Source organism: Eleginops maclovinus, chromosome 11 (genome assembly GCF_036324505.1).
Source record: "Eleginops maclovinus isolate JMC-PN-2008 ecotype Puerto Natales chromosome 11, JC_Emac_rtc_rv5, whole genome shotgun sequence".
In the NCBI taxonomy this organism is placed as follows: domain Eukaryota; kingdom Metazoa; phylum Chordata; class Actinopteri; order Perciformes; family Eleginopidae; genus Eleginops; species Eleginops maclovinus.
Window position 1 is genome coordinate 20,658,599 of NC_086359.1, and position 15,732 is coordinate 20,674,330.

A 15,732-nucleotide genomic window follows, 5' to 3' on the forward strand; every position below is an offset into this window, starting at 1 on the left:
AATCAACACTATCAGTGGGTTCAGAAGAGCCAGGTTTTAGAAGTTTTGTATCCAAAGCTTTAACAGGTCAATTGTTCTTTCTTATACATCACAGCTTTTCAACCCGTATTTGAAATAACCTTCAAAAGTGCGTACAAAGGTAACAACATTTGAAAAAGCAGCAAAATAAATAAATAACATAACATATACAGTGGGGCAAAAAAGTATTTAGTCAGCCACCAATTGTGCAAGTTCTCCCATTTAAAAAGATGAGAGAGGCCTGTAATTTTTATCACAGGTATACCTCAACTATGAGAGACAAAATGAGAAAAAAAAATCCAGAAAATCACATTGTCTGATTTTTAAAGAATTTATTTTCAAATGATTGTGGAAAATAAGTATTTGGTCAATAACAAAAGTTCATCTCAATACTTTGTTATATACCCTTTGTTGGCAATGACAGAGGTCAAACGTTTTCTGTAAGTCTTCACAAGGTTTTCACACACTGTTGCTGGTATTTTGGCCCATTCCTCCATGCAGATCTCCTCTAAAGCAGTGATGTTTTGGGGCTGTCGCTGGGCAACACGGACTTTCAACTCCCTCCAAAGATTTCCTATGGGGTTGAGATCTGGAGACTGGCTAGGCCACTCCAGGACCTTGAAATGCTTCTTACGAAGCCACTCCTTCGTTGTCCTGGCGGTGTGTTTGGGATCATTGTCATGCTGAAAGACCCAGCCACGCTTCATCTTCAGTGCCCTTGCTGATGGAAGGAGGTTTTCACTCAAAATCTCACGATACATGGCCCCATTCATTCTTTCCCTTACACGGATCAGTCGTCCTGGTCCCTTTGCAGAAAAACAGCCCCAAAGCATGATGTTTCCACCCCCATGCTTCACAGTAGGTATGGTGTTCTTTGGATGCAACTCTGCATTCTTTCTCCTCCAAACACGACGAGTTGAATTTTTACCAAAAAGTTCTATTTTGGTTTCATCTGACCATATGACATTCTCCTAATCCTCTTCTGGATCATCCAAATGCCCTCTAGCAAACTTCAGACGGGCCTGGACATGTACTGGCTTAAGCAGGGGGACACGTGTGGAACTGCAGGATTTAAGTCCCTGGCCCTAGTGTGTTACTGATGTTAGCCTCTGTTACTTTGGTCCCAGCTCTCTGCAGGTCATTCACTAGGTCCCCCCGTGTGGTTCTGGGATTTTTGCTCACCGTTCTTGTGATCATTTTGACCCCACGGGGTGAGATCTTGCGTGGAGCCCCAGATCAAGGGAGATTAGCAGTGGTCTTGTATGTCTTCCATTTTCTAATAATTGCTCCCACAGTTGATTTCTTCACACCAAGCTGCTTACCTATTGCAGATTCAGTTTTCCCAGCCTGGTGCAGGTCTACAATTTTGTCTCTGGTCTCCTTTGACAGCTCTTTGGTCTTGGCCATAGTGGAGTTTGGAGTATGACTGTTTGAGGTTGTGGACAGGTGTCTTTTATACTGATAACGAGTTCAAAAAGATGCCATTAATACAGGTAACGAGTGGAGGACAGAGGAGCCTCTTAAAGAAGAAGTTACAGGTCTGTGAGAGCCAGAAATCTTGCTTGTTTGTAGGTGACCAAATACTTATTTTACCGAGGAATTTACCAATTAATTCATTAAAAATCCTACAATGTCATTTCCTGGATTGTTTCCCCCATTCTGTCTCTCATAGTTGAAGTGTACCTATGATGAAAATTACAGGCATCTCTCATCTTTTTAAATGGGAGAACTTGCACAATTGGTGGCTGACTAAATACTTTTTTGCCCCACTGTACATGCATATTGTCATTTCATATAAACAAATATTTGTAATGATTGCCATGTTCTCACTTCTTCATTTGACGTTGAGAAATTATCTTTCACTTGGGTTCACAGTGAAGGAGGAAGTCTGTTAGTATATCGAAATAGATATGTTGTTGAGCAGTAACCACACTTGTGGGGGATGAGCCTGCGAGTTAATTTGTTATGTTTGATCTAATACTGCTTAAATAGCTTAGAGAGTCCAACCTGCCTTGGCTAAAGCATGTGCATGCTATTAGAGTATTCAAGTGCTGCACACACTTTTTAGACGTTATTTTGCATGATGCGCTGTACCACCTTTTAATCATACGTTCCCGATTAATAAAAATATTTGAACTTTTATACCAATGTATCCTAGGCAGAATCTCAAATTCAAAATCTAAATATATAAACAATTTCTGCTTCAACAGCATGCATAAAGAGAAGGATAAATATGTAAGAAATAAATAAATAAGATTGTTTGATTTGCAAAATTAGACTTAAATACTTTTATTTACAAAAAAAGATGAACAAAGGTATGAGTTTATCATGGTATTTGATAAAACACTTGGATGTGAAGTATAAATGAAATAAACTGACTGACTAGTAAATGAGTCTGAAGGAGTATTTTTACCAGTGTAAATAAAACATCGTAACTGTAAAGTAATTCTGATATGTGCACCCAAAACAATGACTACAGTGATTAATGTGTGTTTGAATGGCTGTTTTGTAAGTGTTGCACCCCATTTGCTTTCTGCAAATAGTGACAACATCGTTGTCATGTCTTTGTCACAGACAGAATTGCAACCAATGATGAAAATCATAATGTGTTCATTTAAAAAAAAATAGCTAACCACCTGACATAAACATCAGCCATTCTGTCTTTCTGTTGTGTGATGTTTGTCCAAAGCAGTTAAAACTCACCATTGACTGAGCTCACTCACATATGAGCCTGACTCATGTGCTTCTTTTGCCAATTGTTTAATTTCCCGCTTATTAATAGAAAGAATGGGAAAGTAGAGCCAACATGGAAATATTGGCTTGTTTGCAGCATTGCATCACAGTGGAGTACTGTGTGAAAGCATATGACCAACACAGAGTGGGCTGGTCCGTTCTCTAACCTAATATGTCTTGAGGCATGTTAGAGCTGAGACCTCTGTTAGCTTCTGCAAGCCTTGGAGTCACATAAGAAGCAACACTGTGCTCTGACAACTGCAAACACAATTAACTGAGAAAAAAACACAAACAGAACATCCTCAACAGAAAGGTGAGTACATCTTTTTTCATCTTTTGTTGTTTAGTGAATATATTTCAATGCACAATAGTATGTTGGATAACTGTGCAACAACCCTAACTGGGGCAGAAAAAATGAGGGCTTCTCACATCACTTAAGAAATGATCCACTAACATTCTTATACTTTTGCATGTATTATGTTGTTACTTTATGATCTGACCTATGCATGTACAGTATTTTATTGGATTTGAACATTGTAAACTCATAGTTTTGCATATTTCCCCAATCATGTGACAACGTCTAAACTCATAATCACATCATCTACTGGTAGTGTTTCTCAATTTTTGGACATGTTGACATACTTACAACACATATTCCTACAGAGTTTTGTAATTCTGTGCCCTTTTGTGTTACAAGAACTATTTCTAAAGTGTTTCTACAAACCACATTAACTGATTTCCCCAAAGCTACATTACATATGGGGGACAGTGTGTAAATAGCAACACATAAGACTGGTTTCTAAATTACTGTACACACACTGCAACATTGTCATATTAGGTGAGAATGGGTGTAAATGATTTCTAAAACTTAGTCACACATTCTCCATAGGTTAAGAAAAAGATGCTAACTATGGAGCAAAAGGACATACCAATACCTCGATGGAGCCTGGGCTCCAGCTCTGGTCTACATTATGGCTCTTTTGTGAACAGTCTTTCATCCCTCACACCAAAGACAGAGGAAACGGAGGAACCAGCCATATCCCAGAGGCGCTCCTACGTAGCTATAGCTGTGCTTTGCTACATCAACTTGCTCAACTACACCGAGCGGTACACAATAGCAGGTTAGTTGACCTGTTGTTGCTTTTAACAGACTGTTTCTGTTTTGGTTCTCTTAAATGTAATGTTTGTATTGTCTTATAGGTGTCCTTGTCAACATTCAACAGTTTTTTGATATAAATGACGGAACAGCTGCACTCATACAAACAGGTACAACATGAGCAAGCTTAATAACAGGTTCGATACACAAACAACTGGGTGCAGCTATAGACACACACACACACACACACACACACACACACACACACACACACACACACACACACACACACACACACATTTTGGATTTTAAATAAGATAAATCAATGAGTCAAGTTAACACAATATATAGTAAGAGGAATTCATTCCTATTATTGTACTTACAGTTTTCATCTGCAGTTTCTTGCTTCTGGCCCCTCTCTTTGGTTACCTTGGGGACCGCTACAACAGGAAACACATCATGATTGGTAGTTTGATTGTGTGGCTTGTGGCTGCAGCTGGCAGCTCTTTTGTTACTGAGTCGGTGAGTGATAAAATTATATGGTGTCACATACACATACACTTCACAAGAAATAAGAGGAAACAAGATCACAACGTGTCATTTGCAGCTAGTAGTTTACATTTCTTCTTCGATTGTTTGAAATCATCATGCACTTCTTAGATAGAATGCCCCTGAATATCAAAGTATTACGTGGTAAGTCAGGAAACAGAAAAATGTTTTATGTTAACCTGTGAGAAGATCTTTGTTGTATTTGAAACTGAATCTTAATGAACTGCTTATTTATGAACTAATGCTGTCTTTTCACTCTGGTAACAAGCCATACTAATTCTCTGAGACTATCACAGGCTTCAAAACAGTTAGCAATTATATTTTCCAGAAACACAGCAAGCACCAGTTTCCAGGTTTCTACCTAATAGATAGATTTTCTTTTAAGTCTTTCGGCCTTAGCTTTAGCCATGGAAAACCGCTGTGTCAACTCGTGGCAGCAACAAATGTCTTGTCAATTCTCCAGCCGTTAACTTTATAATAAGCCTTCAGTGTTTGCCATCAAGTTCCAGCTCTCCCGTGTCTCTCTTGAGTTTCGTCTCCATTGCTTCAGAAGTTTCCATCACACTGGTCTGCTCCCATCACCTGTGGAGTTCCTCAAGGCAACATTTAGGGCCCATACTAATTTACTTATACAGTACATACTAATGTTGGGGCTCAATCCTCTAAAAACACAATATCTCCTACCATTGCAACTCAGATTACACAGTTAGGTCCCTCCTTGACCGCCTTCATACAACCCCTCTTCAACACATCCACTGAGTACAAAAGAGAAATTCTTCTTACATTTTTAGGAATACATGTTGTTGATTGTACTGTTTCCGGCTTTAAGCCGTATGTTAAACTGTTGGAACATAATTGTGCTGTTTGGAACTAATCATGTAAAATTGCTTCTATGCCGTTTTGGGCCTTTAGTACTTCTGGCTTCTGACGCTGTTGCGTGGGATGGTGGGGATAGGAGAGGTCGGTTACTCCACCATTGCGCCCACTATCATTGGTGATCTCTTTGTTGGACCTAAACGGAGCATGATAATCTGTATCTTCTACGTCTTTATCCCTGTTGGAAGGTTTGAAAAAGATCCACTCTCAGTCTACAATTGTGTTTATATCTTCTGCTTTTTGTCCATGTTTCAGCAAGCAAGGTTAAAGTCTTGTAAATGGCTGGATATTGTATGGTTACTGTTTTTTAATGTGCCTAAATTGTTCCTACGATCTTCACTTGTGTCTACTTGAATTTCAGGATAATGATTCATGTTTATTGGCAATTTTTTTAGTGGCCCCAGGAATGTTTTTAATTGTACTTAAGTAGCATTTCACATTATATGCTTGAGCTATGATCAAGTCAAATAATTAGGCACTGCTTTATTTAAAGAATTCAACAATATCATGCTGAACAAAATAAAATATTTGTGGAAGTTCAGTGACAAGAAAGGCTACTCTTCTTCCTTATCTTTTGTTGTATTAAACCAATAGACTGTATATACAGTAGCTGATATATATTTAATGCTACTGCAGCAAGTATTCTAACCTTTATGGAGTCGCAATTGTCGTCTTCCTGTGTCCTGTCACACTCACGTAAACCATGCCTGTTAGCTTCTCATAGGCATTGGTGTAACTACAGTATCTCACAAAAGTGAGTACACCCCTCACATTTTTGTAAATATGTTATTATATCTTTTCATGGGACAACGCTGAAGATATGACACTTTGATCCAATGTCAAGTAGTCAGTGTACAGCTTGTATAACAGTGTCAATGTGCTGTGCCCTCACAATAACTCAACACACAGCCATTAATGTCTAAACCGCTGGCAACAAAAGTGAGTACACAAATGGCTATTTGGCCATTTTCACTGAGGGGTGTACTCAGTGTCATGTGACTCGTTAGTGCTACAAGGTCTCAGGTGTGAATGGGGAGCAGGTGTGTTAAATTTGGTGTTATCGCTCTCACACTCTCTCATACTGGTCACTGGAAGTTCAACAAGGCACCTCATGGCAAAGAACTCTCTGAGGATCTTCAGTATTGTCACATGAAACGATATCATACAATATTTACAAAAATGTGAGGGGTGTACTCACTTTTGTGAGATACTGTAAGTACATTTACTTAAGTACAATTTTGCTTTACTTGAGTATTTCCATTCTATGCTACTCTGTACTTTTACTCCACCAAAATTCAGAAGTAAATCATGTACTTTTACTACTTTCTGCAGGATCCATGCTACTACCAGTAAAGTGCAGTAGAGACAACACTGGACAGAAATAACTTTTTGCTTGGACCTTTACTTTCACTCTGCTTTCACTTTATTCAGCTTTCCATTAACATTGCACCGTACCAGCCCTCTCTTCCCATGAGGTTCTGTACATTTACTTTAAAGCCCAATTATCCCCTCTACAAAGCCCATGAAGATAAAGTATGTCGGAAGTTTTGACACAAAAATCTTGCTGCTCATAAACAAATAACAGTCTGTCGGAACCTGCAGTTATACTTGCTTTTTAACCAAGCCTGGCTTAGACAAAAACAGGATCTTATTTTATAAGAAGATCTATTGAAGATACATTCCTAAAACAACTTTTAACAAACTTTTTTTATGTACTCATGAACCTAAAATGGTCTTCTGTGTGTTTTAAGTGGTCTTGGATACATAACAGGGGCAGGTGTTACTGCTCTCACAGGAGACTGGCGCTGGGCTCTCAGGGTAAGAACATTTGATTAATGTTGACTGAGCACGGATAAATATAGAGTGATAGATAGTACAACTTTTTGTGTTATCAGATCACTCCTATCTTGGGTGTAGTTGGACTTTTCTTGCTGGTCTTCTTATGCCCTAATCCACCCAGAGGTGCTGCAGAAACCCAAGGCGAGGGTGTTTCAGTGAAGAGTTCGTACCTGGAGGACATCAAGTATCTTTTGAAAAAGTAGGACATTGTTTTGTTTTTTGAACCAATTACTGATATAATTGGGAATATAAAAAACACATAACCACATAACCACAATTTCTTTTTATAACATTGTGGTAGTTTACATGAGTCCCTAAATTCTACCAGAGATACAGGGGCGACTACATTAATGGTTGCCTGCTTTACTATTGTGCAAACTGATATCCCCAAAACGTCTCATATACAGGCTACTGCTTTAATATATTATCAACAATTTAGCCGGTTGATAGGGCTAGGAGTACAATCATTAATCAGTTAATTCATAAGAGTGTAGCACTATCAGTGCACTAATTATGTTTTGATTTATTTCAGAATTAGCAAAGGCTCATAGTAACAGCTTGAACAACAATTGTGGTGTGGTGCACATACCCAATGATGACCTAATGTCAAGACAAACAGACTAAAATATTAAGGTCTTCATTGGTGTTTAAAACAAATATGATATAAAATATAAGCATTCCATATACTGAGCCTTACCCACCTATGTGATTTTTTTTGTTTGTTGATAAAAATACATTCTAGTCTCTTTGTATTTCTTCTCTGACCCTAGCAAAACTTATGTGTGGTCAACATTGGGACTGACTGCTACTGCCTTCCTCTCTGGAGCCCTGGCTTTCTGGATGCCTACTTTTCTGTCTAGAGCTCGGGTCAATCAAGGACTCCGACCGCCGTGTGTCAAAGAGCCCTGCGACTCCACAGATAGGTGCAGCATCCCTTTTTAATTTACCTTCTTCCCTTTCAAACGAATACAGAGTTTTAACAATACTTTGTGCCTCTGCTCCCTGTACAGTTATATCTTTGGTGCTTTGACGGTGTTGACGGGCATTCTCGGAGCGTGTCTTGGCAGTGGATTATCTAGATGGTTAAGGGATAAGTTCCCAAAGGCAGACTCACTCATCTGTGCAGCAGGGTTGCTGGGAGCAGCCCCCAGCCTCTTCCTCACCATCTTTCTGGCACCAATAAGCATTCCCGCCACCTACGTAAGAGACAAATGCCTGTTCTTGTGCATTAGTTGAAGACCTGGAAAATGTTGCCTGGGAGTGGGACTTCTAGAAAACATGTCATATCTGCCGCCACCAGCAGCTCTGGATAAGTGGAATAAATAAATACAGCCGCGGAAAAAAATTAAGACACCACTTCAGCATTATCGTTTCTCTTGTTTTATTTTTTATAGGTACGTCTTTTGAGTTAAATTATTATATATTTTTTATTGTAATCTATAAACTACTGGCAATTTTTCTGTGTTGGAATTCAACACACACTGTAATGGCTGCCAAACATGAAGAGATAAAGATTCAAGAAAAACTTGGATTGGTCTCTTAATTTTTTTCCGCGGCTGTAGATACAGTAGATGGATTAGTACGGCTAGTAATAGTGTCAACATGAAGCCTAGATCTAAACAGCTTCACCTCAATGTTGATCTGTTTTTTTTAGTTAGTCAGAAAACAACATTGTTTTCTTAGCCGATAACATGCTGCTTAAGAAATAGGAAAGAGTTTAAATTTAATGACACAGTTCAATGTCATAATAGGCATCACATCTTTTCATGAAGAATATATGTAATAATAACATGGAAGGAAAATCTAAATCCAAGCTCCTTATTTCTAAAATGTAGAATTATATCATTATTGTATTAGTTGCTTATGCTGTGCTTTAAATGTCTCTTTTCAGGTATTTATTTTCTTCGGTGGAATATTGATATCAATGAACTGGGCCATCATGGCAGATATGCTGCTGGTGAGTAAAAGGGTTAACTCTGTGATAAATACAAATGTAAAACAGTCTACTAAAACTTTAAGCACACAGGTTGTCTTGTGTTTTACTTTTTACTTTTACTTCAGTATATTGTCATACCAACCAGAAGGGCTACAGCTGAGGCTCTCCAGATTTCTGTCGCTCATCTCCTGGGTGATGCTGGGAGTCCTTACCTAGTAGGAGTGGTGAGAAATAGTTCAATTTGCCACAGACAACTTCGTTTTGAACTTAACTGTATCTCTGTGAACTTGAGTAAACCACATTTTCTGTGCATCACTGAGCTGCCTCCCCCCTTGTGCCATAGGTCTCTGAGGCTATAAGCAAATCTAAACCTGTTTCTGCTGAATCGAGCTTCGGCAGTCTGCAGTACAGCCTCCTACTCTGCCCAGTTGCTGGGATCATTAGTGGACTGCTTTACTCTTTGTCTTCTCTCTATATTATTGAAGACCGTAAAGCAGCTGCACAATTGGTTGAAGGTAATGGATAAGGATAGTTACTTTTTACTCTCCATAAATGGTGACACATCACATGGCTAAAACAAAAACAATCTCAGCACACTCTTCTATTCTGCTTAAATCTAAGATATTCTCATAATGTTTAATTTAGTTTTTTGTGCATTAGTTTTATATGTATTACTACTGTTTGCAGGAGTCCCAAGACAACAGAAGGATCCTTTCTCTGAGCCCCCTATAGAACTGAACAACGGGGACAAAAGCAACCATGAAAATAATTTATCTCAAAATATTGAAGGTTGAGTAAAAAAATACTGGTGTGGCCAACAGGATATTGGTGTTGATTTGAAGAGCTCTCTTTTTTGTGACTTCACAGCCACTCAGAGATGACAGAAGAAGATTAAAACATGTGAATTGACACCATAAGACATTCATATAAATGTTGTTTTTCATTTTTCAATAAATTTGTAATACTTTCATGAGCAGTCCCCTCCTTCCACTGCATGTCTGTCTGTCTGTCTGTCTGTCTGTCTGTCTGTCTGTCTGTCTGTCTGTCTGTCTGTCTGTCTGTCTCTTTGTCTGTCTGTCGGTCTGTCTATCCATTCATTTATTGTGCAAGGAACCTAGCTAGATGGTTATCTAATTAGCTATCTAGCTTTAGCTTACTAGCTATTTAAATATTCAAAGCTATAATTGAAAGTAATTATTTTAGATTTTATTTTTATGTTTAATCTTTGATGTCCGTCACTTTATAAATTATATGAATTGTATTGTCCCTTAACAATCAATAATTATACAAAGTGAACTATATATATATATATATATATATAAAATGAAGCTTCATCATCACAAAAGTGATGCAACAGTTTCTAATTACGTTTTAAAGTATATAAAATGTGAAATAAACCTTAAGATTTCTGCAAATAGCCCCAAGAGTATTGAGACGCTGATACCAGAATTTAAAAAGAGATGTGATAAGATTTTTATAAAATCATTATCCATTTGCCTTTCTTTTCTTAGCGATTCCACTGAATTTAGCTGACAACCAACTTCACTAAAGTGGCCAGTTAGGGCTCCATTTCCAGCTCAAACGAGTCCATACAACCCAGGTAGAATAAGCACCATTTGTCCACGTATCCATACTGGGGATCATCAGATCAGCGTCTCCATCTTTCGAAGTCCCAGCCTGCATGCAGCTGCTCTCTCCTAATGAGGACCAGCGGGGCATCAGGCGGGACCACAAACTATGCACATAATGGAGGTAAGGATGGAGGATTTCCATTCTATACACTTATCATATCTTGAAATCCATTTCATAAAACCACTCTTACTACCCATTACAGCAAATTCCTAAGTGTGGCAGGACTCTGAGGAGAATGTAAGGTGTTTTTATTTATTTAAAAATGAATAGTTGTTTTTGTCCCATCAGTTTATTTGAGCCCACCAGATGGCAGTGTTGCACTGCTTTAAAAGATGCTAGCATGAAGATGCACGGTTCATTGGTGAGCCATTATGGATTTGCCAGATGTTCACTAAAAACCTGCATGTGTGCAGCAGCCCAGGCAGCATGTTGATTACATGTACTGTTATGTTCTTTATCCTCTGTGTCTTGCTCAGCACTATCAGGTGTAATGATCTTCCTCGAAATGGTAATAATTACTCATTTATTAAATAATTAGCATTCATGTTGCAAAAATGATTTCAAAACCCAGCCTGGGAAACATGTTGCTTTTTTTTGTTTGTTGATTTTGTAGACATTTATAGCATAACATTTACAATTTATAGTAATATTAATTAATTTACATTTTCCAAAAGATAAAATGTCCATTTCGTATGTTATCACAAGGACAGATACAGGAGAACATTCCTGCCCACTGCAGTAACACTTAAAAACAAAATAATTCCCCTCTGGCTGGCAGACAACTCACTGCTCCATAGCCTCTCTGTTAACTGGACATAACATGCACACTTTACATAGTACATTACATTGCACTATTTACTATCTGTATATTTCTTATTTTGTATTTTTTGCTATGCTTCATATTGTATTGTATTTTGCTGCGGTAACGGAAACATTTCCCAATTTTGGATAAATAAAGTATTTCTGATTCTGATTCTGATTGTTATTGTTTATTTTTACAAACTATAATCAATATGGTGACCTGTCTACATTTTGTACGTCACATTTTTTACACCACCTCATAATTAAGTGAGGATTTAAATTTCACAGCCTATGTTTATTTCCCCATTTTTAGATAAAGCCATACATTTTCATTTCAAGTATTTCCGTTAGCATATTGTATAGTGAAGGCAGATGTCCTATTAAAATGTGAAGTGCACAACAGGAATGTTACACGAGCACAAACTACATGTATATCACCTAATAACCATTTCTCACATTGTTAGATCTCTTTATAAATATGACCTACACCAATTCCCTTGTCTATGTGATGTGTGACCATGTTAACCCAACCATTTTAATGACTACCCCTGACACTTGTATTCCATTTGACATTTACTTAGTTTTCTTGAACCCCAAACTGAGTGGATGACCGCTGCTGAGTTCATGGAACATGATAGGTGTTAACATTCATCATTTTAAGCTCGTCTGCTCTTGTCAAAGCCTAACACTGAACAGACAAACAGGACATATTTACATACCCCAGTTTGACAGCTGCTTGTCACTCAATTCCTACACTGTTCATGGTGCTGCTGCAGATAATGTCCCCTGGCAAATCCTCACAGCTGCAAGTCAATGCATGTCCCCATTGTTTTGTAAGGGAGTTAACCAAGCAGAGAGGGTCAAAGATCATTGCCCTTGTCCCTTCCAGCCTAAAGGTCATGCAATATTTAGGCTGCATTATCATCGTGTTGTGGATTTGCTGATGTAGGACATTTGCTGAAGTGGATTTGCTGATGTAGGACATTTCGGCCCAAATATCAAGCATTTCCCATGAAAGTGTTGAAAATGTTGACTGAAATTGACATTCACAGATTAAAGAAAGCTGCAGTTCAAGGACGCCGAGCCATTGTTACATTTTTCATTGCTTTATTGTGGAATTCGCTGGTATTTCCTTTTGTTTTTGAGCCTTTTGATTTTCCAGAAGTTATGCGATTACTCAGTGTGCTGAGGGAATAGATCGGGGCAGCAGGACATGTATGTGGAACAACAAGCAATCACACATGCACGCTGAAAGGTATGTGGCAAACATTCTGGAGGTAACAGTTCAACCTGCAATCAAAACACAATAGGTATTGTGCACCATGTTTCTGAGCACTTTATCTGCATACCTCTGCGTTTCCCCTGTCGACCCTGGCTGTACAGGAAACTGTCACAATGGCTAATAAATTGTCCAGACCAATCAATGAGGGAGCCAGCAGCCAGGAGCCAGGGGAGAGCGGATACGCTCTGTGTTTATTCAAGGATAGGGAGCATTTTGGCCATGAAAACAGTCATGTTTCAGATCGGTCACGCAAAACAACATGCTGATACACAAGAAATGGGAGCAATCCAAATCCTGTCAAGCCATCAATAATAACCAAGAAATGTCTCATCACACGTATTTCGTTTTAAAGAAGACAGCTTATCACTTCTATGTTGGTGTTTTTCTCACCCTTCCTTATATCAGCTGTAGGACAATGATAAGAGTTGTCAAACCACATTTGTCGATGTGAAGTTGCACTCTTTCCCTTATCACCAGCAAACTATTATGTTAATGTTGAAAATAGGTTGAGTTAGTTTCCCTTCATGAAAATGCACAGCTCTGTGCGTAGTGATATAGGCCAGAGAAGAGTAAATGTGGTTAATTGATTAGACTGTTGATGTGTTGAACCAATCAACACAGAGTTGTGGTGATTTTATAACAAATCAACCCATGTAAATTATTATTCCTGTGTATTTGTGATTACGTTTTCGATTTTATGGAATATTTCACCCCGAAATCACCAACAAGTTTATGAATTTGTAAAGAAAGCTTTGTATTTTTTAACATTTTTCAAAACACTTGTTAGCAAAGTCTAATACTCCAATCATACTGTATGCTCACTACAGCCCCAAATCATGCATTTTTCCTCAAATCTATCAGCGAAAATCAGCGAAAGTATCAGCGAAAAAACAACAATTCTAGAAAACATTTATTGAAAAACATAGATTTATTGATATACAAATGATCCTTTTGTGGGTGAAGTATTCCTTTAAGACTGCATGGCAGATCAACAAAGCCTTCTTCTTATTGTCATGCAAATAACTTGAGACTGGAGCAGGGAGTACAAATGCGGACTACAACGGAAATGCAGCCAAATCTGAGGTTCACCCTGTAATGGCATATGCACATTCTGGTCCTATGTATTTAGCATTCCTGTTGTCAGAGGCTTATGGCCGCTGGGCTGGAGAGAGCTGATTCACAGACACAGCCATAGCAATGGGATAATTACAAAGACCCGTGCAGTCTATAAATATGAGCTACAGCACCACACAGATCTGCTCTCAGTGCAATTCAACCTCAGCCCCAGAGCAGCTCAGATATGGCTGAGTTTTTTAGGTGAATAAAGAATGCAGTCCTTCAAACAAATAGGATGATGATATGAGGCACACAGTGGAGTCTGGGCTGGCTTTACCTCCAAGACAGATCAACTGAGACTGATGACCCCAGCACCAACGAGTCCAGCATGGACGGAGCTGTCTTATAAATAATTAAATGAGCAGATAAAAGACGCTGTCTCTGCCCGTGAACGTATATTTAGTCGCTGCAGACTCTGTGCCTCCTGCTGTTGCACAGTACAGCCCCCCGAAATCACACTTGGAGACATCAGCCCAGATCTATTCAGATCCTCAGCTGCTCTGCCTCCAGACACCCTGTTGCTTGAGTTTGGGAGTGCATGGCAGGGAGGGGGGTGGGGGTGCATTAGCAGCAGCAAGCTACTGTAAGACAGAGACTGTCGGGAGGTCAGGAGGTCAGAGCCCACACCTCAAGGCTGACCCAATACCTAGACGGCTCCGGCTCCAACAACAATTGTATGTGAGAGTGCATGGAGTGGGGTGGTCCAGTGCCACCAGACATCATGGGTTGATGATAGGAGCTTGGTGATAAAGAATGTCCCTGTAGTGCCCTGTTAGGCATATGAGAATGTTCCGATTATATGAATGAATTAATAAAAAGGCATCAGTCTGTTGGAGCAGACCCTACCAATCTGACAGAAGAACTGACAAGGTTTGGTGCCATATTGCAAACAAATACTGACAAAACAGTTGGCTCAGAGCTAAACTAAATGGACGAATTGTCAAGGCTAAATAATATGTTAAATTACTTTTGTTATATGAAATGAGTCCCGTTTGATGTTTCATTGCCTGATCATTGACCATTTCTACCATGAGTAAGAAAGGGCGTCATGGGTCAAATAGAAATGTGACAAGTTCATGTTCCTTCCAAGAATGGAAGAGTTGAAGATTAATAACATTCAATGAGTTGGTCACAAATGGAGCCATTAAACTGCGTAAATATATATGATTTCAAATGATGAATTAGACTAAGCAGATGAGAGAAATGCGGATTTCAAAATGTTCTCCATTGAGATATGTTATCTCTATGAAAAAGACAAAACAATGTACAACAGCTTGTTTTTTCCTCAGCTGACATCATGGAGGCCAGCTCATTGTCTCCTTCCGGAACTGTACGTACGTAGTGTACTCAGGGACACAAACTCTGACTCTTGGTACAGGAAGGAGAAATGTGTGGCATGTAAACATGGCTTATCAAGAAACCAGTGGCAGAATTACTGAGGAAAAACTGTCTTTGAAAGAATTCCTTGATTGCTTTAATTGCTTAACATTTGGTTTGTTTATTTCAATTTTTTTTTATTTCCATAGCTCACAGAATGTGAAGCAATCAGATATAAACAACAACACTATCAATTACGTATTCTAAAAAAAAGTAGTCTGCAAGTTTTATAGGGATTCATTATAACTGTTCAACACCAGAAGGAACAGGAGCAATACCAAATCATCTGCATCAGGAAAATGATGCGGACACAAACAGTTTCACGCGCATTTAACTCCCTAAACAAGTCATCCCTTTACAATTGGCAACAGACAGCTTTTCAACTTCCCCCCTTCCAAAATATAATATTGTTGATGCCTCTGTGGCAAACAAAACCGGATCTCTTTACATTTTCTCAGACATTTAACAGAGCCCACA

General features: G+C 38.7%; 1 protein-coding gene across 2 annotated transcripts; it reads left to right on the top strand.

Moving 5' to 3' along the window:
* Positions 1–2,931: 2,931 nt before the first annotated feature.
* On the top strand, positions 2,932–10,017 carry spns3 (SPNS lysolipid transporter 3, sphingosine-1-phosphate (putative)). Of its 2 annotated transcripts, XM_063894802.1 has the most exons (13): positions 2,932–3,064; positions 3,641–3,872; positions 3,952–4,017; positions 4,233–4,369; positions 5,309–5,460; positions 7,024–7,090; positions 7,168–7,310; positions 7,882–8,034; positions 8,122–8,311; positions 9,003–9,068; positions 9,173–9,271; positions 9,391–9,562; positions 9,735–10,017. In XM_063894802.1, the coding sequence occupies exons 2-13, from the start codon at positions 3,653–3,655 to the stop codon at positions 9,839–9,841; spliced, it is 1,572 nt and encodes a 523-aa protein (XP_063750872.1). In that variant the 5' UTR covers positions 2,932–3,064; positions 3,641–3,652; the 3' UTR covers positions 9,842–10,017. The 2 variants fall into 2 exon arrangements, with proteins under 2 accessions (XP_063750872.1, XP_063750873.1); XM_063894803.1 differs by lacking the exon at positions 3,952–4,017.
* Positions 10,018–15,732: the final 5,715 nt, after the last annotated feature.